General features: G+C 66.4%; 6 protein-coding genes across 6 annotated transcripts; 5 read left to right on the top strand and 1 right to left on the bottom strand.

Annotated features, from left to right (window-relative positions):
* Positions 1–151: 151 nt before the first annotated feature.
* Positions 152–5,792, top strand: HETIRDRAFT_35814 (sensor histidine kinase-like protein). The gene is made up of 21 exons (XM_009550439.1): positions 152–310; positions 371–703; positions 783–887; positions 999–1,105; positions 1,189–1,212; positions 1,314–1,388; positions 1,473–1,562; positions 1,642–1,685; positions 1,814–1,875; positions 2,047–2,159; positions 2,277–2,294; positions 2,526–2,644; positions 2,744–2,805; positions 2,909–3,016; positions 3,137–3,584; positions 3,631–3,783; positions 3,871–4,076; positions 4,239–4,750; positions 4,799–4,908; positions 4,964–5,015; positions 5,105–5,792. The coding sequence occupies exons 2-21, from the start codon at positions 695–697 to the stop codon at positions 5,208–5,210; spliced, it is 2,523 nt and encodes an 840-aa protein (XP_009548734.1). The 5' UTR covers positions 152–310; positions 371–694; the 3' UTR covers positions 5,211–5,792.
* A 259-nt stretch (positions 5,793–6,051) lies between these two features.
* Positions 6,052–6,774, top strand: HETIRDRAFT_323473 (uncharacterized protein; the record flags this gene model as incomplete). The annotated part of the gene is made up of 2 exons (XM_009550730.1): positions 6,052–6,293; positions 6,360–6,774. 2 exons carry the CDS (start codon positions 6,052–6,054, stop codon positions 6,772–6,774), a joined length of 657 nt encoding a protein of 218 aa, XP_009549025.1.
* Positions 6,775–7,840: 1,066 nt separating this feature from the next.
* Positions 7,841–8,827, top strand: HETIRDRAFT_220464 (uncharacterized protein; the record flags this gene model as incomplete). The annotated part of the gene is made up of 1 exon (XM_009550729.1): positions 7,841–8,827. A coding segment is annotated over one exon (987 nt), but the record flags the coding sequence as incomplete, so codon positions are not given.
* Positions 8,828–9,122: 295 nt separating this feature from the next.
* HETIRDRAFT_172267 (uncharacterized protein) lies at positions 9,123–9,615 on the top strand (the record flags this gene model as incomplete). Its single annotated transcript, XM_009550728.1, has 2 exons — positions 9,123–9,543; positions 9,602–9,615. 2 exons carry the CDS (start codon positions 9,123–9,125, stop codon positions 9,613–9,615), a joined length of 435 nt encoding a protein of 144 aa, XP_009549023.1.
* Positions 9,616–16,296: 6,681 nt separating this feature from the next.
* Positions 16,297–17,342, top strand: HETIRDRAFT_386891 (uncharacterized protein; the record flags this gene model as incomplete). The annotated part of the gene is made up of 1 exon (XM_009550727.1): positions 16,297–17,342. One exon carries the CDS (start codon positions 16,297–16,299, stop codon positions 17,200–17,202), a length of 906 nt encoding a protein of 301 aa, XP_009549022.1. The 3' UTR covers positions 17,203–17,342.
* A 30-nt stretch (positions 17,343–17,372) lies between these two features.
* HETIRDRAFT_477978 (uncharacterized protein) lies at positions 17,373–18,236 on the bottom strand. The gene is made up of 4 exons (XM_009550726.1): positions 18,186–18,236; positions 18,068–18,131; positions 17,545–18,002; positions 17,373–17,479 (listed from the first exon to the last, which is right to left on the bottom strand). The coding sequence occupies exons 1-4, from the start codon at positions 18,186–18,188 to the stop codon at positions 17,474–17,476; spliced, it is 531 nt and encodes a 176-aa protein (XP_009549021.1). The 5' UTR covers positions 18,189–18,236; the 3' UTR covers positions 17,373–17,473.
* Between the last annotated feature and the right edge of the window lie 7 nt (positions 18,237–18,243).

Genomic DNA, 18,243 nt, shown 5'->3' with positions numbered 1-18,243 from the left:
GACGACGACGACCGCCTCGTCGTCCCTCCTCCCGCCCCCCGCCGTCGCATCCAACGCCTCGCACGGCCCGTCTTCGGCTGCAGCAGCAGCCCGCGCAGAGCGCGCCACCCGCTCCCCCAAAAAATCAGCCCGCATCGCCCTCGTCCCCACCCTCCGCGTCTACTGGGCCAACCTCCGCCGCCGCCTCGGCACCGGCACGTCCCCCTCCACCTCCTCCGTCCTCGACGACAGCGCACCCTCCACCAGCGCAACGCCCCCGCCCACCGCCCACGCCCACTCCACTTCACAGTCCCGCGCCCACCTCGCCGGCGTCAAGACACCCACCGCCGCGGGCACCCTCCAGCAGCAACGCCAGCAGCAGCTGCTCGAGGCCGAGGACGATGACGTCGTGGACGAGGTCGTCGTCGATCGCAACTGGTCCGAGGAGATCAGGAGCTCCGTCAGCCAGTCCGACGCCGGCGGCCTCCCCGATCGCCATCCTGGCGCAACGCACGTCGCCAACGGCAACGGGCATGGCCCGTGGGGCGGCGCCAGCACAGACAGGGACAGCGTCGCCCACGCGGAGGGCCTCTGGGCGTCTTGCCGCTTGCTCATCGTCCTGCGCTGGCGCGTCTGGCCCGCCGTGCTCGACTTCTTCTCCCTGCGCTTTCCGGACAAGAAGGCGGAGGCGCAGTACTGGCGCGAGAACTGGTTCATGCGGAAGGTGCGTCGCTGCTGGTGTCCCGCTACCCTGGATCGGTGTCGTGGGTTGGGTTAGCTGACACCTTGCGCGACTCTGTCAGTCGCACGCGCTCTGGTGCGCCGCGTTCCTCATCGTCAATTGGGCCCTCGCCATCGCATTCGTCCCCGGCCCGCGCGTCCTTCCAGACAAGATATTCTACTACGGCGTGCGTCCGCTCCCCCTCTGCATTCCATCCCGCTCCCTCGCTCACCCGCCCCCCACCCCTCGCCTTCTGTACCCGACCACTTTGTTATCCCCTTTGCTCTTGGCCCCGTAGATCTCCGCCTTCCTCACGTTCGCGGTGTTCCCGATGGTCATGTACGACTGGCCGCGCGACAGGCCGAATGTGTACCAGGCCGTGCTCGTGTTTTCCATCTGGTCTTGGTGCGCGCACGCCCCCTCCCTTTGCTCTCCCTCCCGAGTCCTCCGCGTGCTGACTCGATCGACGGTGCACTGGGATCGTGCAGGGCGGTATACCAGGTCTTGTTCATGTGAGCGCTTCTCCCCATCTGTGACAGAGCATGAGCACGCGCCTGGCGCAGCCGTTCGTCTGTCTGTCTGTCTGTCCATCTGACTGACCGTCTGGGTGCAGGTACTACTGCGACTACTTCCTGAACATCCAGCCGCTCTTCACGTGCGGCCACAAGGACTTCATCTCGCTCTTCTAGTGCGTCTCCCGCCCCCACTCTGTGCGTTTCTATGTCCACACGCACTGATCGCGGTGTGTGTGCGTGCGTGCGTGCGTGCGCAGCTATGCGACTGGCATGCAAACGATCGCGCTGTTCGGGCTCAAGCTGAAGCGCTTCACCGCCGTGCTCGGCGCGCTCACCTGGTTCCTCATGTGCGTCGTCGTCGTGCTCGTTTTTCCCGCGCGCTCCGCTCACACACTATACTCATACACCGCGCCCGCGTTGCAACAGCTCGTGCGCGCTCATCCTTCCCGTGAGGACAGGCTGGATTCGCAGTGCGTCCGCTTTTTTGCTCGCGTGCCTTGCTTCCCTCCGTTTGTGGCGGCCGGACTGACGCGTGCCTGTCTCTTCTCCCCGGATGCGGTGTGGATGCGTGCGTGCGTGCGTGCGTGTGCGACGCAAGACGTGCTCAACTTCCTCGTATTCCACGTGTTCCTGACGTATGTACACTACTCGCGCGAGACGGTGCGTCGTTGTCGCTTTCGCTCTGCTCGACCCTTCAACGATCTGAGCGGCGCATGTGTGCGTGTCTATGTGTGCTGACTCGCGTCGCTCGTGTTTTCTTTCGGGGTCGCTTTGTTCACTCTTTCTGTTCGCTGGCGCTGGCTTTCGCTTTCGCTCGCGGTGCGCGCGCAGGCGGAGCGCAGGCTGTACATCCTCCGCGACCAGCTCAAGATCCAGTTCCGCGCGACGCAGAAGGCGCAGGTGAACGAGCGCCGCGCGTCCGACTCGAAGCGCCGCTTGACTTCGTGAGTCCGCACCCCGTCCTCGTCCTCGTCCTCCCCCACCGCCGCCGCCCCGCCTTCGACGGCGTCCCTCGTTCTGGTCGTTCGATTACTGACGCGCGGGTGTCGGCTGTGTTGCAGATACGTGTTCCATGATGAGTCTTTTTTTACCTTCGCATCCTTTCCCTCGCCTCTCGCCCCTTCCACCTTCCCCTTCCTACGTCGACCCGCGCCGCCTCGGTGTTAGAGTGTGCGTCTTTTGTGTGCTGTCGTGCGTCCTGACGCTTTTTGCGCGCGTCAATACAGGTCCGCGTGCCGCTCAATACAGCGTGTGAGTAGTCTTTGGCTTTGGCTCTGGCTTTGGCGGGCACGGACGCGGGACGCTGATAGACTCGTTTGTGGGCGTGTAGTGCTGGCGACGCAGAACATGGAGGCGTCGGGCGTCGTGCCCAAGGCGCAGGAGATCGAATTCAAGGCGCTCGAGGGTAGCTTGAGCATGATGTCGAAAGGTGCGCGGATCCGTGTTTTCCGTCCGCGTTTTTTTTTTGCTCATCGTTCATTATTCATTTTGTCATCCTCACGACCCCGGTGCGGCTTCGCGCGCGCAGTGCTGAACGACGTGCTCGATTTCAACCGGATGGACAGTGGGCGGTTCGAGTCTGTGGCCAAGGTGCGTGTGCACTGGATGATAGTGCCTGCGAGGCGCCTTATTGGGCAGAGGTTGACGATGGCGTTTTTTTCCTCTCTTTTTTGTTTTATGGTGGGGTTGGCAGCCGTACGCGTTCCATCATGTCATGCGGTCCTTGTTCGTCACGCTGCGGCTCGCGGCGACCGCGCGCCAGTTGGAGTTTATTACGGATTTAGATCAGTCGATCGATTGGGTGCGTGTCCACTTTTTTTCTCTATGCCGTCTTCCCTTTTCATGTGCGCGCCATGCGCGCGCTAGTTGGACAAAATTGCAATACATATGCTGACGATGCTGACGGCTCGACGGTGTACAGGCCGCGCGCCGCGCCGCGTTCACGGCGCGGGGGCTCGATCCGGCGCGCATCGCGGCGCTGCTCGCGGACAGCCCGGACGAGGCGGGGATCGTTGTCGGGGACGAGACGCGGCTGATGCAGATCGTGACGAACCTCGCGAGCAACGCGTGCAAGTTCACGCCGCCGGGGGGCATGCTGCGGGTGTCGACGCGGCTGATCACGCCCGAGGGCGGCGTCGCGTCGCCGGACAGAGGCGGCGGCGGCGGGGACGAGGAGCAAAATGCGGGAGAGGGAAAGGGCGAGGGAGAGGGTAAGGAGGGGCTGTCGGCGAATTTGCTTGACGCGCATAATCAACAGTACGTGAAGCCGCCGGACTACATCGTCGTGCGGCTCGAGGTGGAGGACACCGGGTACGGGATCCCGCCGAAGGAGATGGTGCAGACCAAGCTGTTTTGTGCGTGTCGTGTTGGTCCGCGGTGCCCGAGTGCCGATCGGCTGACGGTGTGGCTCTGCAGCGGCGTTCAACCAGACCGAGCAAGGAAAAGAGCAGGGAGGGAAGGGAACGGGACTCGGGTTGGCGCTCGTGCGGCAGATCGTGAAGCGCAGCGGGGGTCGGCTCGGCGTGGTGTCCAAGGTCGGCCGGGGGTCGACGTTCTGGGTCGAGCTGCGTGCGTTCGCCGTTTCGTTATTCCTGCGGGGTTTCGCTCGCAAGCTGACGTCGAGACTGACTTGCCGCCGGTTCCCCTGTGCCATAGCTCTGGGCGTCGGCGCGAAGGCGATCGTGCCCCCATCGCCACAGACGCAGACGCAGGCTCACGCCCCGCGGGGGCGGTATCACGAGGACGCTGTGGGGCCAGCGTCCAGCGCGAACACGAGCGCCGGGTCGCCGCCGCGCCTGAACCCGTCGTCGTGGGGCTCCCGCGCGTCCTCGTCCGCGATGCACAGCCTCATGGAACAAGGTGTGTGCCTTCCCTCTGCCACTCGCCCCTCGACTTAGGCCACAGACCGGACCGCAGGGGGACTCGTCGAGCTGTCTAGGTCGGGCGAGAGCCAGGCCGTCATCACGCGCACGATCAAGGACGCGCTGTTCCCCGGCGAGGGGATGCCCTCGCCGACGACGGAGGACCCGCCCGAGCTTCCGGTGCCGGGGTCGGGCGCCGAGACGCCCGCGCCCGCGTACACGTCCAACGTCACCTCTTCCATGGCGTCCACGACCACGTTCGTCGCGCAGGGCCACCGGCCACAGATGTCCCTCGGGCCCACGCCTATCCTGGTGAGGCAGTCGAGCGGCGCCGACCCGGATGGCTCCACGGCTGCGAATACGCCGGCCCACGCACAGCCCACGCCGCCCTCGCCGGACGCGGTTCCTCCGGGCCTGCAGGTGCTCGTCGTCGACGACGACACGCTCACGCGCACGCTCATGAGCCGCATGCTCTCGCGCCTCGGCTGCCAGGTCGCGACCGCCGAAAACGGCGAGGTCGCGCTCGACATGATCATGGGCCCCGCCGCCGCGCGCGCCCGCGCGCCGCGTACGCCCGGGTCGGAGTACCCGCCGTCGATTCCGTCGCCGTCGTACGGGATCCGCTTCATGGACGAGGGCGGGGGGCGCGGCTCGGCGCCCTCGGACCGTGCGTCGTTCTCGACGAGGCAGGGCCAGGAGGAGCTGCTGGAGGTGCCGGAGAGCAAGTATGCGGTGGTGTTCTTGGATAACCAGATGCCGGTGCTGTCTGGGCTGAAGGCGGTGGCGCGGCTGCGGGAGGCTGGGAGGAAGGATTTCGTCGTGGGCGTTACCGGTGCGTCTCTTGGATGCGGGCGGGACGCATGCTGACGCCCATGCGCATGTTTTAGGCAACGCTCTGTTGTCTGACCAGGAGGAGTATTTGGAGGCTGGGGTCGATCAGTGCGTACAAGCAATCTATTCGTGTTTCTGCCTTTCCCGCCTCGAGGCGGAGTGTACTGATGGGGGTTTTTTTTTCGTGGTGCGTCTAGCGTCCTCACGAAGCCAGTCCTGGAGAAGAGCCTCAGACATATGCTCAATGTCGCGAGCGAGCGCTTGCAAGCGAAACCTGCGCTATCTGCTTCGGCGCCCTCGTGACCCCTCGCCCCCCTTCCTCTCCACTCTGCAATTCTCATTATCGCGCCCTCTTATCCACGGCTTCCCGGTGTGTCTTTTACGGGCCGCCGCGACAGCGGCCTTGCTTTTTCTCGCTATCTATACAGTGCTCACATATACAGCTCCGCGCTTTCGCGCTCGACGTCCGCCGCGGCGTTGTCTTCGCTTTTCATCGTTCAAGTCCCCGTTGTCGCATATTGTCTCGCATCTCTGTTTGCTCTGTCTATACATCACCGCTAGCTAGCCCCCCGACGCACTCGGCAACACACTCCTAACTCAGCATACACATGTTTCTCTCTCTCTCTGTCTCCGCTATCTCAGCCCAGTGTCGCACATCTATGACCGATCCGTTATATACGTCGCGTCGGGTCCTCGTGTACTACTTATTCCTTGTCCATAGCGCACGTGCGCGCAGCGTCTTTTTTTGGTGGTTCTTTTTAGGGTTTTTCTTCGCACTTGGTGGGGGTGATTTATGGCCGGAGACGCGCGCTAGAACTTTTCTTTTCTTTCGTTTTGTTGGGGGGGTCGTATGCCGAATATACACCGTGGTCGTCGTTAGCCATGAGCGCGAGCTTGGAGTCGAATGCGGTCATTTGTAAATGGGCCGGAGTAGCGACTTTGGGTTCAGAAAAGTATAACCGCAAAAGGGAGCAAGGAGACTCGAGACGATGACGTCACCTACATTATGCGCGCGCTGCGTCCACCGCACTTTCTCCTTCGTCCTTCCTCCAGGCTTTCACAGGTGAGCAGCACGGCTCCCTCCCGCGGCACCCACAATAATGCTCATCTGCTCGCGTACTGAAAGCGCACAGCCGCACGCACGATGTCGCGCCTCACGCTGATCGTCGCCGCCACCGCCTCGAACGGGATCGGGAAGGACGCAGGCCTGCCGTGGCGCCTCCCGAAAGAGATGGCGTACTTCGCACGCGCGACGGCGGGCGCGCCCGCGGGGCTCGCGAACGTCGTTATCATGGGCCGTAACACGTGGGAGAGCATCCCGCCGCGGTTCCGCCCCCTGCGCGGCCGCGCGAACGCCGTCGTGTCGCGCAACGCGGGCTACGATCTGTGCGTGTGCCGTTGCCTACCTCGCGGTGACCGTGCGTGTGCGGCCGTGGCTGATGTTCGGTGCAGGTCCGCGGGTGCGTCTGTTGTCGATGCTGACACCTCGGCGTCTCTGCACGCCGACCTGCGATCCGCGCTGGACAGCCTGGAGGGCGACGGCGGCGCGTCGCGCGCGCGGATCCACCGGCGGTTCGTCATCGGCGGAGCGAGCCTCTATGCGGAGGCGCTCGCGCTGCCGCCGCTGGCCGCGCGCGCGTTTGTCGATCGCGTGCTGCTCACGCGCATCCTCTCGCCTGCCTTTGACTGCGACGTGTTTATGCCCGATTTCCTTGAGAGCGGGAGCGGCGGCGCCGGTGGGCGGTGGGAACGAGCGTCCGACGAGGAGCTGAGTGCGTGGGTGGGGTTCGATGTGCCCATGGGCGTCCAGGAAGAGAGGGGGGTGCGGTATGAGTTTCAAATGTGGACTCGTCAAGCACAGATATGAGGCTGGTAATTCTAAGCAAGGATTGGTGCTCTACGTGGCTGCCAACAGCATGATAGGCTACCTCTGCATCAGAAATGATCAACCTATGATTTCATAGCCAGCTTGGGGACCAAACCTAGGAGAAAAAGATCGTGCAGTAGGGTGCGGTAGGGTGCGGTATGAGCTTCAGATATGGACTCATCGACCATGGGACTGACGCGGACAATGAGGCCGGTAATTTTAAGCAATGACTGGTGCCTACAGCATGCTGGAGCACAAAAAAGATGATAAAAAAAGCTTCCATTTTAAGCACTTGTGGCCAACGTGGGGATCGAACCCAAGACCTTCGCGTTATTAGCACGACGCTCTAACCAACTGAGCTAGTCGGCCGATGGACCAGGATAAGTGCAACGGAATATCATGAGAGTAGAGACCACGTGAGAGAGAAGGCGCGTGCGTGCTTGCCGCCTGCCGTCTTCCGTTCTTGTTCTCGACCATTGTCCTGCACGTTCACAATCGAGCGAATGTCTCCCTCACACACACCGCGGACGATGCCCAGCCCGCCACTAGACGACAACAAACGCTCGCCACCCCCCACGCCGCCCTCCCCGTCCAACGACGACGCTTCATTCGGTGCGTTCGGTTATCATGCCACACAGCATCAGCGTCCGTTCCCTCGCTTATCACTCGTGCACACGCACACAGAGGCCAAAGTATCGAGGAAGCGCGAGCGCGAGGTGTCGCAAGAGCCCTCGACGCCGCGCCCCGACGACACAGTGCGTGCTGATGATTTTATCTGCAGCTGCCCGCCTGGCACACACGATGTCACCCCGCTTACCTATTCACATCGCGATCTCGCGCGCCGTGCCCCGCGCCGCGCCCCTCCCGCGCTTCCTCCCGTCTGCTGATCCTGCAGGATGTCGAGCCCCGCACAAGGCCGCGCGACGATAAGGACGTCCGCACGCCCGCAAAGAAGAACCGCACGCAGCTCGCGCGCACAGAGGAAGCAGACGAGGAGTCGGAGGACGAGGACGCAGACGACGCCGACACCGACGCCGTAACTGGGTCGCCACCGCACGAGACGAAGATGCGCCAGATCAGCCAGGGCGTCGAGGAGATCAGCGTCGAGAACGGGGCCGCGGCCCACGCCGCAGAGGGCATGGACGTCAACGTGGAAGAGATCGAGGAGCCCGCAGAGGCGCAGCAGGATGCCCCCACCGAGCGCTCCGAGCACCCTCAGGAGCCCCCGCGCACTGATGCCCCTGCAGACCCGCCATCAAGCCCCAGCTCCTCTAATATGGATGTACAGACAGACAAGCAGCCCCAGGACACGCAGCCTTCGGCTCCAGCGCCAGGCAGCCCACAGACATCCGTTATGGACATCCAAACAGATGCCTCTCCCTCTTCGCATCCCTCTCCCTCTATACCAACGCCTGCCCTCCTCGCCTCGCGGCGTAGCTCGCAATCAGAGGGCGAGGGCGAAAAGGCCATGAAGCGCAAGCTCGCCGACCGTGCCTCGAGTCAGGGCCCTATGGAGACAGACGCTGCCCCCATACCAATGCCACCCAAAAGCAAGGTCGACGCCGCACCCAAACGGCCCCGCGACGACGCGGACACAGACGATAACCCGCGCGTTACCAAGCGGCCGTCTCCTCCGCCTCCCGAAGAGAAGGAGGCCGACGCGGCTCGCAAGCCAAAACCGTCGGGCATCAGCAAAGCCTGCCCCACCACTCCGCCCACCACCACCTCCGAGTCAAGCTCTGCTTGCACGGCCGAGGCTCCCCCATCGCCCAAGGCAGCGCCCCCGGCCAAGCCCGCAGCCGCCTTCGTAAGTGTGCCCTCGCTTCGCGTCTATTTGTGGTCTTCGTCGGTTCGCTCACGCACGCACTCGCTGCTGATAGGGTGGCGGATTCCTCTCGTACGCCTCGACGGCGTCGCCCTTCGCGGCCGTCCAAGGCCCGAGCCTCTTCGGCTCCAAGAAGCCGTCCACCGCCGCCGCGCCCTGGACCAGCGGGCGCGCCAGCCCCGGCCCCAACGCCGGGCCCGGACCGTCCTCCTCCTCGCCGTTCGGCAGCAACGGCTCGGCGCTCAACGGCACCGCGCCCGCGTCCTCCCCCGCGGCGTCGACCTCCAACCTGCTCGCCGGGGCCCCGGGTTCGCCGTTCGCGTCGTCGGCGGCGTCGCTCGCGCACCCGACGCCCGCGAAGCGCACGGGCTTCGAGGCGTTCGCGTCGGCGGCGTCGCCGTTTGCGACCGCGGCGGTGGCGGCGGCGTCGGGGGCGGGCGGGGGTGTCGGGGCGCGGCCCAAGTCGCCGGGGCTCGCGCGGAGCAGGAGCCCGGTGAGGCGCGGCGCGGGGAAGGGTGTGGGTATGGGCGCGAGCGCGAACGCGACGGCGTTCTCGGCGTATGCGGCGGGCGGGGTGCAGGCGTTTGCGGTGCCGGCTGCGAAGCGGGCGCGCGCGGCGAGTCCGGGTGCGGGTGCGGGTGCGGGTGCGGGTGGGGACGTGTTTGCGCTCGGGAGCGTGGGTGGGGGCGCGGGTAGGGAGAAGAGTCAGAGCCACAGCCACAGCCACAGCCACAGCCAAAGTCAGAGCCAGAGCGGGAGTAGGAGTAGGGAGGGGAGCGAGGAGAGCGTGCGGGAGGGCGCGGGGGACGTTGACGTGGACGCGGATGCGGAGAGGGAGGGCGCGACGTTTGGAGAGCGGTTGAGGGCGGGGCGGGATCGCGAGCGGGAGGACGAGGAGGACAGCGATTGGGGCGAGCGGCGGGTCGAGTTGACGGAGAAGGAGGGTGAGTGCCGGGCGCCGCCTGTTTTTTGTTTTTTTTCACCTCGCTCGAGGCGTCTAAGAGTCCGCGCGCTGACGGCTACGTGTTGGGGTTTCGCTTTGTTCGTTGGCCGAATCGGTGGGTTTGGGCGGGCAGTGCTCACGGGGGAGGAGGAGGAGGAGACGCTGCGGCATGTGCGCGGGAAGCTGTTCGTGCTCGAGCAGGGGCAGTGGAAGGAGCGCGGGACGGGGACGATGCGGCTGAACGTGCGCCGGGCGGACGGCGGGGGTGCGCGACTGGGTGCGTTCGCGCTGCGTGCTTTTTTTTTTCCTTGCGTACGGACGATGCTGACTCGCTCGTCTTGTTGGTGTGCGCGTGCGTGCGTGTGTGCTCGTGTGCGTGTGCGTGTGCGTGTGCGTGTGCGTGTGCGTGTGCGTGTGTGCTCGTGTGCTCGCGGGTGGTGCACGCAGTGATGCGAAAGGAGGCGGTGTACGCGGTGATCCTGAACGTGGCGCTCTTCCGCGGGATGCGGGTCGCGATCGCGGCGGACCCGCGGTACCTCCGGTTCAGCGTGATCGAGGACGGGGCGACGATGCACTACAATCTGCGGGTGCGTTCTTGCTCTCTCTCTCTCTCTCGTCCGTCTGTGGTCCGCGTTCCGCGTTTTTGCGTTCTGCGGCTTCTCTTCGAAGCGCTTAGGCTTGGGCGTCGTCGTGCGGTGCGGTGCGGTGCGGTGCGGTGCGGTTCTTGGGTTCTTGGGGTTTGGGCTCTGCTTCGGTCTTCGACCGGGTGGGCTTCGGCTTCGGTTGCCCTCGATACTCGACCCGCACGCGCGCTTCGGCGGCGCGCGGTCATCATCGTCATCATTACCGTCGTTCTTATCATATCATGGGTCGCTCTGCTGGACGCTGAACGGATTTTTTTATTTTTTATTTTAATATTTTTTGGGGGGGCACGGTGCACAGGTCGCGAACGCGAAGATCGCCGCGGACTTTTTGGACGAGATCAAGATGAATATCCCCGGTGCGGAGCTGGGGCCGTGGCCATGACGTGGAGGAGCGGAGCGGCGGTCGCGTTGCGCTGTGTTGCGTTGCGTGTTTTTCGTCACGTTCTGCTTTTCGGTTTTTACTTTTTTACTTTCTACTTTTCAAACTCTGCTTTCTGTTGTGTATCGCGTTGCGTTGCGTGGGACGGTACTCGAGAGGACGGGAGCGGCGAGGTGCAGTGCAGTGCAGTGCGGTGCGGTGCGGTGTGGTGTAATTAAATTTGCGCGGGTGCTTGCTTTATTTAGTGTTCGGCGACGGGATGCGTATATACGTGCGCGCGAGCGTGTCCTGAACGGTGATTGACACAAGGAAGTGGAGCGGATCGCGGGGAAGCGAAGGGAAGGGAAGGCGCGAAGCAGCAGCGCGTGCGAGACGGCCGGTGTGCTGATGGGCTGATGCCGACAGGGCCCGGGGGACGCAGTGTTCTTGTGTGATGGGCCGATTGCGGGGCGAAGGATACTTACGTGGGACGCGCGTGCGTGCGTGCGTGGGTTATCTTCGTTGTCACAGGACCGGCGGAAGCATTTTTGGACGGGGGTTCTATCGCCTCTCGTGTGCCTGCTGGCGCGGGCACGGCGACGCGACGCAAGCGCATGGGTGGACACTGGGTGGGCGGCGCAGACATCGACGACGGGGGGCAGGGACGAATATAAATGAATTGCGGACAGGCAGGGCGGTGGCGTGCGCGATCTGAGATCGCAGATCGAGGGCCGTCTCGCTGATTCCCGCTCTCGAGCAGCCCGCTGCCCTCGCCTGCAAGGACGTGCCCTCGCCTCCGCCGCCGCCGCCTCCGCCGCCCTCGCCTGCGAACACCCCGCCGTCTGCACCGCGCTCTGCACGCACGGCGTCGGCGACCCAGCGCGCGGCGGCACCCTGGGAGCGGCGCGGGTGGCGGGGTGCGCCGATCTGGATCTCGCGCGTTCCTGTGATCGCTGAATTCGCATTTTCGGTGGCTCGTGTTCTCGCCGGCCGCGCGCCCTTCGCCTGCGCCTTCTCTCGCCCTCTCGCCCTCCCTCGCCCTCTCCCCTCCGTCCCCGTCCTCGTCCCCGTCCCCGTCGCCGTCGTCGGCCCTCGTGCGTCGTCGACATCGTCGCTATGAACGTCGCCGCGCTGCTCCAGGACTCGCCGTCCGAGGACCACGCACGGCGCAGACAGCACCAGCAGCAGCAGCAGCAGCAGCAGCAACAGCAAGCACCACCACCACCACCACCACCATCACCACCACCACCACCTCCTCCTCCTGCATACCACCCGCGCTCGTCCCCGCCGCCTCTCCACGACCGCGAGCGCCCGCCCGTCACCCACGATCAGCCACAACATCCGCATACGCAGCAACAGCAGCCGTCCACCGTCCCTCCCCTCCACCACCGCCTCCCCCAGCACCTCCCCCCGCCCCCCGTCCAGCACCACCACCGCAGCCCCCCCGACTACCCCGCCGCCCCGCCCCACGCCCTCCCCCATGCCCACGCCCACGCCCTCGGCCCCCCCGATTTCGGCCCGAAGAATAAGCGCCGCGCGTCGTCGTCCGCCGCGGACCCCGCGCACCACCTCCAGGAGTACGACTACCAGGCCCAGCCCGCAGAGTACGACTATGCGCGCCCGCACCAGCACCAGCACCAGCACCAGCACCAGCATCAGCACTCGTCCCCGCTCGCCGCGCGCATGCAGTCGCAACCCGGCTCGCCGTACTTGGTCGGCCGCCAGCAGCAACAGCAGCAGCAGCAGCAGCAGCAACAACAGCAACAGCAGCCGCCAGCCGCACTTCGCATGCAGCCGTCGTCCTCGTCGTCGGCGATGTACCTCCCCCCACCTCCCGCCCCCTCCATGCACCCGCGCGCGCACGAGTACAGCCCCGAGCGCCCCGAGCGCGAGCGCGAGCGCGACCGTGACCAGGGCCGCATGCCCAAGCCCCCCGGCCCCGCCCTCCCCCCGCCGCTCTACCCCGCACAGACGGGCCCGGGCGTGCCGTCGCCCCAGCCGCCCCACGCGCACGCGCCATCGCAGCCCTCCGCCCCGCCGTACACCGCGCGCGATAAAGGCTACAGCGAGCCCTCGCCCATGTACACCGGCGCCGCGCACACGCACGCACACGCACACGCACACGCACACGCACACCAGCACGCACACCAGCACGCGCTCTCGCACCCGCACGCTTATCCCGCCGAGCGCCCGCACGCGCGCCTCCCACCAGGCGGCCCTCCTCTCCCCCTTCCTCTTCCCCCTCCACCCCCGCCTCCCGCCGCCCTCCCGCACGCCCCGCACCCGCACGCCCAGCACCCGCACGCACTCGCCCACGCGCACAGCTCCGCCCGCACGCACCCCCTCCACGCGCACGCGCTCCCGCAGGGCTTCGCGAGCCCCGGGCCCCCGCTGCGCCGGCGCGCAACCGAGACCCCCGCCATGGCGAGCTTGCAGTCTGACAACGGCGGCGGCGGCGGCGGAGGCGGAGGCGGAGGCGGCGGCGAGCGAGTCGGGCCCGGCGCGGGCGGGGCGGCGGGGGCCGGTGGCGGTGGCGGTGGCGGTGGCGGAGGTGCGCGGCACGTGGCTGCTGGGGCGAGCGTGGCGCCGCTTGTGCCACAGCACCATAGCATCATGAATACCACCGGCAGCGGTAGCGGGAGCAGCAGCGGCGCGAGCGTGACTACTCCTGGGGGCGGAGGTGTTGGCGCTGGCGTTGGCGTTGGAGTGGGCGTTGGAGTGGGAGTGGGAGTGGGGCCTGGGATGCCGGGGCTGCCGCTTGCGCCGAGCGTGCTTGGGCTTGGACGCGAGCGCGAGCGCGAGAGGGAGTGGGAGAGAGAGAATAGGGAACGGGAGCGGGAGCGGGAGAGAGAGAGGGAGCGGGAGAGGGAGAGGGAGAGGGATAACAGGGAGAGGGACGCGGAGATGGAGCGCGCGGCGCGGAGGAGCAGGGGCGGCGGGACGCCGCTCGGGCAGGCGTCGCCCTCGGGCTTCGCGCCGCGTGGGGTGTCGCCGCCGCCGCCGCCGCCGCCGCCGCCGCCGTCATCGTCGCATCTGCACGCGCGCGGGCAGTTGCAGCATTCGCAGAGCATGGGGATGGGGATGGCGTCGTCGTTTGCGGGCTCGGGTCTAGGTCTGGCGCGTGGGCGGAGGGGGGAGGGGGAGTATGAGCGGGAGATGTGGGAGGAGGGGGGTGGGTTGGGGGAGAGAGATCGAGATAGGGAGAGAGGGAGAGACAGGGAGAGAGATAGAGAGAGGGAGAGAGATAGAGAGAGGGAGAGGGACGGGGACGGGAGCAGAGACAGGGATAGGGAGCGGGACAGGGATAGGAGGGAGCGCGACCGCGACCGCGAGCGGGAAAGGGAGCTGGAGCAGAGGCAGCGCGCGGATATGGAGATCATTCGCGCTGCGGCTGCCGCGCGGCGCGGGGAGGACGGCGGCAGCGGCAGCGGGGGCGTCGGCGTCGGCGTCGGCGTCGGCGCGGGAGTGGGGACCAGGACGGAGAGGGGGCACGGCGAGCACGGGCAGGTGAGTCCTTTTGCGCTTTGGTATGGGACGCGATTTTTCTGCTTCTACGCGCGCGCGGGTACGCGTTCTCGTTCTCGTTCTCGTTCACCTCGTTCACCTCGTTCCGGTGTTTGTTGCTCGTCTGTGGCCGTTCCGTGTGCAAGTACTGACGCGCGCGCCGTTCGTTCTCGCCAGGGACCGAAGAGCAAGGGCGCGTCTCCGCCGGGCACGAGCGTCTTGAACCTCTCCGCGCCCGCGGGCATGTCCCCGCCGCGCAACGAGATCCAGCTGATACCAATGCCGTCTGCCTCGGGCTCGGGCTCGGGCTCGGGCTACGCCCCGCCCGCCGCGAACACGACGACGATGACGACGATGACGATGACGACGTCCATTGTGGCGACGCCCGTGGGCCCCGCTGCCGCGCTTCCTCAGCAGCAACAGGGTCCGGGCGGGGCGTCGGACAAGTATGCGCTGGGTGGGGCGCGCAAGTCGTATGCCGGACCGCAGGGGATGTCGCCGCCACACCCGCATGCGCACCAACAACAACAACAACAGCAGCAGCAGCAGCAGCAGCACCCGCAACTGCAGCAGCAGCACCAGCATTCGCATACTGTGCAGCATCCGCATCAGCATGTGCATGTTCATCCGCACGCGAATGCGCACCATCCGCTTGGTGCGGGGCCCGCGCCGGGTGTCGGCAACAGTGGCAGCAGCGTTGGCGGTGGCGGAATGGGCGTGGGCGTGGGCGTGGGCGTGGGCGCGGGCGCGGCTGGAGGCGGTGGAAGCGTCCATGGGCATGTGCATCACGCGCATGTGCACCCCACGCACCAGCACGTCCACCCGCAGCCTGCGCACGCGCACGCCGTGCTCGGTCCCGGCGGGAGCGGGAGCGGCGGCGTACCGCCGTTCACGCACCGCCGCACGCCCCCGCTGCCTGTCCCCGGCACGTTCTCCGTCCCGCCCCAGCACCAGCCGCACCAGCCGCACCAGCCGCACCCACGCCAGCACCAGCACCCGCAGGCGGGGCACTACCCCCCACCGCAGCAGGGCCCGGCGCAGATCCCGCCTCCGGGACAGATGTACGCGCCCGGCCAGGCGCACGCGCAGGGCCTGTCGTTCATGCCCGCGCCGACGCTCCCGCCGGTCCACCTCGGCGCCTTCGTCTTCCCCCACACGCCGTTCCCGTACTTCCCCCCCACCTCCTGGTCCCACGCACACGCACAAGCACACGCCGCCGCGCCCCCCGAGACGCGCGCGACGCTGCTCATCCCCGCGCGCTTCCTCCCACCCGCGCGCCCCGCGCAGCTCGACAGCGGGCGCGGGCTGCGGCTGTGGGGCGGGGGGCTCGCGGGCGCGTTCTGCGCGCGCCGCGTGTACACGGACGACTCGGACGTCGTCGCGTGCTGCGTGCACGCGGGGCTCGTCGGGTGGGCGGGACTCGCGCGCGCGCGGCGCGAGGGGCGCGATCTGCGCGTCGAGGTGCGCGTGAGCAGGGAGGGGAGGTATGTTGGCGGGCCGGGGGCGCGCTTGCGGAGCGCCGCTGCCGCAGCGGAGAGGGAGAGGGAGAGGGAGGCGGGAGCGGAGGCGAGCGGTGAGGGGGAGGGGGAGACGGAGGAGGAGGAGGGTGGGGAGGAGGAGGACGGGCGGGGCGTCGTTAGTATGGGGTGGGGGAACGGACACGACGGAGGGGGCATCGAGATATTGGAGATCGAGTTCGTGCCGGTGCGTGTCGCCCGAGCGGGCCTTGCTTCTTCCCGCGCGCGCGCGCCTCTGACCCCCTTTTCTTTTCGTCGCGCACGCAGGCGGGCACGGCGCACAAAGCGCCCGGACTCGGGAGGAAGAACCGCAAGCAGCGGCTGCTCGAGTACGCCGAGCGGCGCGCGGCGCTGCTGCTCGCGAGCGGGCACCGCAAGCGGCGGCGGCGTCCGGCGATGGGGGCCCTCGACGCGCGCGGCGGCAACGGCGACGGCGACGGCGATGAACAGCAGGACGTGGAGCCGTATGGGGAGCTGTATTACGACGACGCGGATGTGGACGTGGACGTGGACGTGGACGCGGACGCGGACGTGCGCGAGCGCGAGCGCGCCGCGGCGCGCGTGACGATCGTGTTCGCCGGCGGGGCGGGCGCGGAGCCTGGGTACGTCGTCGCTCTGTATCGCCATCCTCTTCGGCGCGTGGTGTTGACTTCGCTGGTCCGTCCTTGCATTACAGGTTCGCATACGACCCCGCGGTCCTGCGCGCGGCGCTCTTCCAGCCGCCGCCCACGATGCCGCGCGCGCGCGCCCCGCGCCCCGAGGGCCGCCCAAGGCCGGCGAAGCGGCGCAAGCTCGGCGAGCCGGCGAGCCGCTCGGACGTGGACGCAGATGCGGACGTCGCGGCGGGCTTTGCGGAGGACGAGGCTGAGGCTGACGGAGAGGCGGAGACGGAGTCGCGCGCGCGGGACCTTGTTCTCGAGACGTCGTGCGAGCGGTTCCTCGTTGCGGCGTGTGTGCCGGGCGGCGCGGAGAAGGAAAAGGAGAAGGAGAACGCAGGCGCGGGGAAGAGCGCACGGCGGCGGTGGACGATATCGTTGATCGCGGACGGGCCGGCGGAGCCTGCAGCCGCGGCCCCGCCGCGGCCACCGCCGCGTCCTCCTTCGCCTCCTTCGACCATTCGGACGCTCACCACCGGCGAATCAGAGAACGTCAACGAGAAAGAGAACGAGAAGGCGATGGCGGTGGATCTGGAGACCTCGCCGTTGCCGGAGCCGTCGACGAACAGCGCCCCGGGCGCGACGCCGCTCTCCGATCCGTCCGTCGCGCAGCCGTCCGAGCATGTGGCTGCTGGCACGGACGGGGCGCGCTCGCCGTCCCGACCCCCGCCTGACGCGTCCTCCTCGGCTGAGACGGCTCCGGCGTCTCTCACGCTCACCAAAAATACTCTCGAGCGGCAGCCGCGGTCGCAGTCGCCATCGCTATCGTCGTCGATGCCGCCGCCTCCGCCGCCTCCAATCCAGCCCGCTCCAGCTTCCGAGCCAAAGCAAAACACGCAGGTCCTGCACGTGTTGCAGCGTGACCTGGACGAGTCGAATATCGAGTTTGACAAGGCCGAGGTGCGGATCCTTGGCGACGTGGGCGCAGACGGGATGCGTAGGGGTTGGGCGATTGAAGTGCGAAGGTGGCGGTGGGCGTGATAGCCGTCGAATTTTGGACTTTCTAGAGCTCAGAACGGTGTCCAGGGCAAAATTGGGTCTTACTCTGTCTTGTTTACGATTATCGCAGTGTATTTATTTCATGAAATTGGCATCGTTGACTGTTTCTCGTGTTGACTCAAGCTGGATGTGTTCGGTACAGATGTCATAATCCCGAGAGAAAAATGGAGTGCATTTTGGATGGCATGCATGGTACATGGCGTAACGATATAAGTCATAGGAGAGCGAGTGAAGACAACAAAAAGCGAGACGATCATTTCTGGGTGAAATGGTGAAGATATCAGTACACCGCAGAGCGCTGAAAGGATGAATAATCAAGCTCACGAGGATGATACCGTCGAATCGCTGCTTGAACCAGGCCATCGTGTCGTCCTTCTTCACCCGGTGCTGAGGACCAATCCGCGCAGTCCTTTCCCTCCTCTTCGCAACACGGTTCCCTGGCCGGCCCATGACGACGTAGAAATCCATGCCAAAGATACCAATACCAGGGTCGTACCGGGCACCGAGATCGATGTGCTCCTGAATACCGAAGCCAAAGTTGCCGGTCTCGGAGAAGTTGCGGCGGCGGAGCTCGTACTCCTTGACCTTCAGGCCGCGCTCGAGGATCTCCTCGGCCTTGGGGCCGCGGATGGTGACATGCACGGCGATCTTTTCGTTGCGACGGATGCCGAACGTGCGCACGGTGTAGCGCGCCTTGGAGGTCACGGGCGTCTGACCCGTGAGCTGCTCCAGGACTTTCGAGGCTCGCGTCAAGCGATCACCGGACTCGCCAACGGAGATGTCTGCGCAACAGGTGGGGGTTTCAGTGAGCGGGGGTGGAGGGCTGCGCGAGCCTATGGGGACGCACTGATGACGAGCTTCTCGATGCGGAGCTCTCGCATGGGGTTGGTGGGGGCGGTCTTGGTGTCGGCCTATGATGTCGGGGTCAGAAACAACGTCTCGGACGACGGGGAGAAGATGCGCACCATTTCGTGTGTGCCGTGCGTGTCGTTGTCGGGAATCTTACCTTCGAGGGCGCTGTTA

The sequence above is a fragment of the Heterobasidion irregulare genome (genome assembly GCF_000320585.1).
Source record: "Heterobasidion irregulare TC 32-1 unplaced genomic scaffold scaffold_08, whole genome shotgun sequence".
NCBI classification, from domain to species: domain Eukaryota; kingdom Fungi; phylum Basidiomycota; class Agaricomycetes; order Russulales; family Bondarzewiaceae; genus Heterobasidion; species Heterobasidion irregulare.
Note: the sequence above shows the minus strand (reverse complement) of the source record. Positions and strands in the feature narration are given on the sequence as shown.